The sequence below is a fragment of the Argopecten irradians genome, chromosome 2 (assembly GCF_041381155.1).
Source record: "Argopecten irradians isolate NY chromosome 2, Ai_NY, whole genome shotgun sequence".
In the NCBI taxonomy this organism is placed as follows: Eukaryota; Metazoa; Mollusca; class Bivalvia; order Pectinida; family Pectinidae; genus Argopecten; species Argopecten irradians.
This window is the reverse complement of record NC_091135.1, coordinates 48,538,342-48,544,647: the sequence shown is the minus strand read 5'-3', so window position 1 is coordinate 48,544,647 and position 6,306 is coordinate 48,538,342. Positions and strand designations below refer to the sequence as shown.

The window sequence follows — 6,306 nt, the reverse complement described above, 5'->3', positions numbered from 1 at the left end:
TTATGAAAATGACTTGTCTCTTGGAACGTGACCTAGCAAGTGACTTCGCACGAACGCACCAGACAACTGAAATGGCGGGAAATTAAGAACAAACAGTTTCAGCTCCAAATAATCGTCTCAATTCCTTTAAGTTTAAGCAGTACACGTGAAATTAAGTGGACTTAGGAATAAGTAATGGCATTTCTATATCTATATATATTATATAGACTATTCCAGTGTCGATGGAACATTTCAGACTCCTATGGGGAGTATTATCACCGAATATACAAATGTAATCTAGTCATGTAGGGGACATACCTCAAACACAGGGATCTGAGAATTAGTTACAGATTATATAATAATGGACCCACCAGAGTGCCCTAAGACCATTTTAGACCTTTAAGAGGTCTAGATTAAAAAACGATAAAAATCATACTCTACATGGTACTATATAGTATATACGTACATTGTATATAGTACCATGTAGAGTATGATTAGTATGATTGATCTCTGGGCAATCTGGTGGGTCCATGATTATATAATCTGTAACTAATTATCAGATCCCTGTGACCTCGAAGCCTTCTTCGCAGGATAGAAATTACTCATTTTCATTGGTAAAACATCTCCAACACTTCAGCTGTATATATCTTTTTTGGTTTGGAAGTTATGACCGCGACACAAGAAGCATTGTGTTTCACTGACCTCGACAGGAGAAACATGAGAGTAGAAAACTAATCGTATAGTCTTAAAGTGTTATATTATATGGTATACTGGTAATCATTTGTGAGAAATCTTACATCGGCCTTTGCTTTAAATGTTGAAATCGACAAGGCGCTCCTACACATTATGCTTTATGAAGAAAACAAGTTCATTTTAGATACTGGAATTCGCCAAGGCTCTCTGATACATGATCCATTGTTTTAGAAGGTTGGTTGGTTGTTCTACCGTTCGATTAACAGCTAAGGTCACCTATGTATTCAATGTGTCGAACATGATGACTGCATGATGTCTGCATGATATGGGAGGCTGCGGTATTTTTGTGTTGAGTCTCCTGGTATTTATTGGACTCTATAAGGTATTCGTCAGGGCCGTCCAGCACATTCCGTAGTTTAACACTAAATTTTATTGATATATCGTTAAGATTTTTTAGTCCTTGCTGTATAATTAAATTGTCATGGAAGCATTCGCGTTTATTTAAGGTTAGTACTTTTCTGTCTTAAAGTGCTTGTACAGTAGGTCTTTAGCTGTTCAGTGGGGAACTCTTCTTTAAATAATGTCAACCGATGTTTTGTTTCTGTAGACGTTTATAGCCCGTAAGTAGCTGTATAGGTGCCGTGTGATTTACTGGTGTTAGGCCTACGTGTAGCGAACGGCATACACGTGGAAAATACCTATATTTATTTATAAAGGTCGGTAATGAGGGAGGGGCGATGCCATTTTTTCAGATACTTTATACTATAATAGCTGGATAGAGCGTTGCCTAGCGGTATAGGTGATACCTCCATGGCTAAGTCGTAACTACAGCTCTGGCTTATGTTTCATAAGACGCTGAATAAACTACTGGAATTAAAAGTCGAAATTCGCTTTTCCACGAATAATGAAAAAAAATCCTAAAAAAACTTAATATACTGAAAGATCAACATCGTTAAACGATAATGATACACATTCAGCTTCGGAATTCAAGCTTCTCTTTTAATTGTCTTTTGCGAACTTTATAAGTTACAAGGTCTTTGCGTTATGGAAGTTAGAGAGTATAAAAAACAATCAAGACAAAAATTACCGATTTCGATTAAATGTAGGTGACGGTGAACGTCACCTTGACTTACACCATCCAATATTGGAAACATTTATTCCTTTTCATTTTGTATACACCAACTTTGCTAATATTTGTTGTTACATATTAGGACAAGTACATCACGGCCATGAATCGCTTCAAGTACACGGTATAGTAAACAATTTCTGTACTTTTTCACGATTTTACAAAACAGCAAATTGAGGAGATATGGCTTATGCTCTATGGAGTATGTAACAGTGCTGGGTGATTATAAGATGATGCTCACTAGGACCCGGTCAGTTTTCTGGTCCAACATTCCAACAGAAGATTGAGATAAATTGAGTTATTTATCCTCAGTTTGCACTCTAAAATGAGTTTGTTTCCCAACCCTCATATTACCAATAGAAGTAGAAAGCACCATACTTCATGTAAAGGGAGGTAACTCAAACATAGAATGCGGAAAGTTTGTTTTGCTCGTCACATTTCCATTGCTATTTTAAACTTATATATATATATAAATTTTGTGAAGTGTGAACACGAAATGGAGTAATAAAAAAAACAAATATAATATAAAAAATAATTTCAGTAAAAGAAACATTACCAAGAATTCAATCGACCAGAATCCGAAAATAATACATACACATTCAATTTCACTAAATATCGTCAGATCCTTTATTAATTATACAATGTACATTATCACTATCTTCCGTGTGTGTGGCCAACCAATGCTAGTCATTCAGAGATTGTCACTTGTCTGAAACATGGATGCGACCTGGATTAGTATTGTGACTGGTTTTGACCAACAAATGTAAACAGACTAGTAATAAGGTCACTATATTCGAGCTTTGTTTGACCTGGATGTAGGTTTAATTTGTATGCTGGCTGGATGTGTCCGAGATTAGTTTGGCGGGTGGATTTGACCTATATACGTAACTATAACTACCAATAGCTTTTTGACATATATACGTAACGATAGGCTACCAATTAGTCCCCAGGTTTTTTACCTATATACGTAACTATAGCTACCAATATACCCGCAGCTTTTTGATCTGTATACGTATCTTTATGCTACCAATAGTCCCCCAGCTTTTTTACCTATATATTTAACTATAGCTGGCGATAGTCCCCCAGTTTTTTGACCTATATACGTAACTATAGCTACCAATAGTCCCCCAGCTTTTTGACCTACATATTTAACTATAGCTGGCAATAGTCCCCCAGCTTTTTTACCTATATACGTAACTATAGTTACAAAAATTCCCCCAGCTATTTGACCTGTATACGTAACTTTATGCTACCAATAGTCCCCCAGCTTTTTGACCTACATATTTAACTATAGCTGGCAATAGTCCCCCAGCTTTTTTACCTATATACGTAACTATAGTTACAAAAATTCCCCCAGAAAATTTGACCTGTATACGTAACTTTATGCTACCAATAGTCCCCCAGCTTTTTGACCTATATATTTAACTCGAGCTGGCAATAGTCCCCAGTTTTTTTACCTATATACGTAACTATAGGCTACCAATTAGTCCCCAGCTTTTTTACCTATAGCTACCAATAGACCCCCAGCTTTTTGACCTATATAAGTAACTATAGCTACCAATAGACTCCCAGCTTTTTGACCTATATACGTAACTATAGCTGGCAATAGTCCCCCAGCGGGTGGTCTTTACAGCCACTTTTCATCAAAGTCCTGGTTCTAATTCAATAGCAGAATCAGGCAAGCCTGACGACCATAGCTTACCAATGCCAACCATGTAAAAAGTGCTCAAAATTCGTATAATAAAAATTATCATGTTTGAGATTAGTGATAGAAAAAAATAAACATCAAATCTATCAAATAATTTTATTTGCATCAATTAAATTTGATACATAAAGCTCAGTGTATACTTACATAGTGTAATTCACATTAATGTGATAACAAACACCATTAGGCTAATCTTATTAATGCTACATTGATACGCTCTGGTCTTTCTCACCTTCGAAGAAATGCTCCTCTTATTACTATTTTTTGACATTTCATTTTTTTCGGTTTTGTAAGTCAGTTGATTAAGACTTCAATGGAATCCCTCTGGAAATGGATTTTATTGACGTTTCTTTATTTTCTTCAATGTGAAGATTTATAAAGAATAAAACAATACTGTAACCGCCCATTGTGACCGTCCACGAAAGACGAGCGTCACTCGAGTAGGCTTAGTATTCAGCAATACAGAGAAGATGCTTCTGGTAAATAGACTATTCATTAGGTTTAATACTATAGAGTAATTGACTTAAGGGAACGGGAAAAGTTGCATGGAACATCTTTTAGATTTATGATAAAAATAAGCTTGGTTTTGAAGCAAGTAAAACAACCGCATGCATGCGCTTATGACAAGTAAAGAAACTGAATGACAAGTTTGACGATGCCATTGGCCTAAGGACGACCTGAATAAAGTTTTAGCTTGAACGGCATTTATGTATTGCACGGAAACAAATGTCTAGTTTGGCAGCAAATGATCTCGAATAAAAAGCTTCCATGGGGACGACCAAAGCTCAGCAAATCCAATTACTTGTAATACTTCATTGTTTTTATTTCTGGTTTTGGTATATCCGATGATGACTCTGAAAGTTTCCGTACAACTTTTCCAAATATCCCCACTTTTTCAGCTTTGGAGGAAAAAAAACACAACCACAATACGTCATCCGGATGAATGCCCAAAGCTAAATTATCCGTTTGGACACCAAACCTAATGGTTCTCAGATGGAGCCCAGTGCCACTAATGAGTTGGATTTTGTTGCCCTGTTCGTCGCCTACAACCATGTACCCTTTGCTGTCATACACGACTGACCAAGGGACAAATGACTGTTGTCCACTGGCGTCGGTAGTTCCATCATAAGCGAACAGGAAGATTGCGTCCTGGTTATAGACTGAGATTTTGCCACACGGATCGTCGTCGTGTGTACTGCCCCTACACAGAAAGGCCAGGTTACCCGTAACTCGACACTGAGTCACTGTGAATGGCGTTCTAACAGCCCAAGTCTCTTGTTCCGGCAGACATGTTGAAAATATCACTTTGCCTTCAGTTGTGAGGATGAGAACTCGCTCGTGCAGGAAATCTGGATCCTTTGTCCACACGACGATCTGCTCATCCTTCGTGACACAAAGACAAGCTGGGCAGCTTTCTGTTTCAAACATAGGACCGTTTGCATTGGATGAAGAGTATTCGTAGATAGTTTTATTTTCGGCACAGCAAAACCACACGTTGTGTGTTTTTGGCGAGACGCTGATGTCGGTGATTTCACATGAGTGTTTTACCTTTTCGATGATTTGGCCGTGAAAGTCGACGAGCATCAACACTTTGGATTCAGCCTCACTGAGCCAAGTACCAAACGGATTCGGGCAGAGTTGGGCACACTCCATTGGGCTTTTGAACTCTGTCAGAACTGTGGGCTGTTCCAGAAATTCGTCTGATGTTGCTGTGTCCGCTGTGTCGACATTGTCAGAACGCGGTTCATGCCGATGCTTATGAAGAGACCCTAGAGCATTCCTGAGCTTTTTGGATGGGGATGCGCATGGACGAAACTCTACATCATTGAGTTTAGGCTCATTTGGGAGTGTTAGACTAGCCATGGACAAGCCAGAAGCTGTATCAAATAAATCCACAGAGGTCCCCGATTGTAAAACCTCTTTGCATTCTTTCACTTGTCTAACAAGCAGTTTGTATCGTTGTTTAAGCTCTCGTTTGTATTTGAACAGTAATTCACGATTTTCTTTTTCCATTTTATCACAGAGAATGACGAATTCATCAGTCAGATCATCCAGCTTCTTTTTACAGATCTCCGATTGTTGTTTCATTTGCTTGGCCAGGTCCACGAATTTGGTGTCGATTTCGGTGATTTTGTCATCAATTGACTTAATTTCCTCTCGTATCTGAATAAGCTTATTATTTTCAGCATCATTCACAAAATCCCTCAATATGTCTCTCTTCCGCGGAATGATGTCGTTCATTTCAGCCAGTTGGTGGCCATTATGTGTTGTAATACTGCACGTAATACATATCAATATGTTACAATCCAAGCATTGTAAAATCACTTCCTTGTTCTTGTGGGCGGTACATTGAGAGTTACCTTTTACACGGACAGGTATCTGACCACACTGGTCGGCCGGCAGGGGGTCGTTGGAAGCCATCTTCTAACGATATTACTTGGTCTGTATTGTTATTCTTTTCATATCCACCCCGAAACAGCACCGTTACCTATTCAATATGGCGTACTCATTGGAATATCCCATACTGTCTACGTAAGTGTAAACAGGTCTATACGGTATTGAATAAAGAACATGCGTCTATTTATAGACATATACACAGGAACCCAGAGACAATCTGTAGACATTGTGTATTAGGACTAAAGTAAAATATGCAATAATTACAATATCAGGCAGCACTGCCCAACTAGTGCCTGTGATTTAACATCAGTCGACCATGACGCAAGGTAAACTGTATGTGTACTACCATTTCATGTTCGTTCGTGTTGCAGTTTAAACCTCCATGGATTGTACTACAATGGTCATG

At 38.2% G+C, this 6,306-nt stretch overlaps 1 protein-coding gene across 1 annotated transcript; it reads right to left on the bottom strand.

Moving 5' to 3' along the window:
- Positions 1–3,588: 3,588 nt before the first annotated feature.
- Positions 3,589–6,071, bottom strand: LOC138315768 (uncharacterized). Its single transcript, XM_069257019.1, has one exon. The coding sequence runs from the start codon at positions 5,922–5,924 to the stop codon at positions 4,302–4,304; it is 1,623 nt and encodes a 540-aa protein (XP_069113120.1). The 5' UTR covers positions 5,925–6,071; the 3' UTR covers positions 3,589–4,301.
- Between the last annotated feature and the right edge of the window lie 235 nt (positions 6,072–6,306).

Excerpts from the sequence above, each read along its gene's own strand:
- LOC138315768 (XM_069257019.1), bottom strand. The coding sequence starts at position 5,924 with ATGGCTTCCAACGACCCCCTGCCGGCCGACCAGTGTGGTCAGATACCT.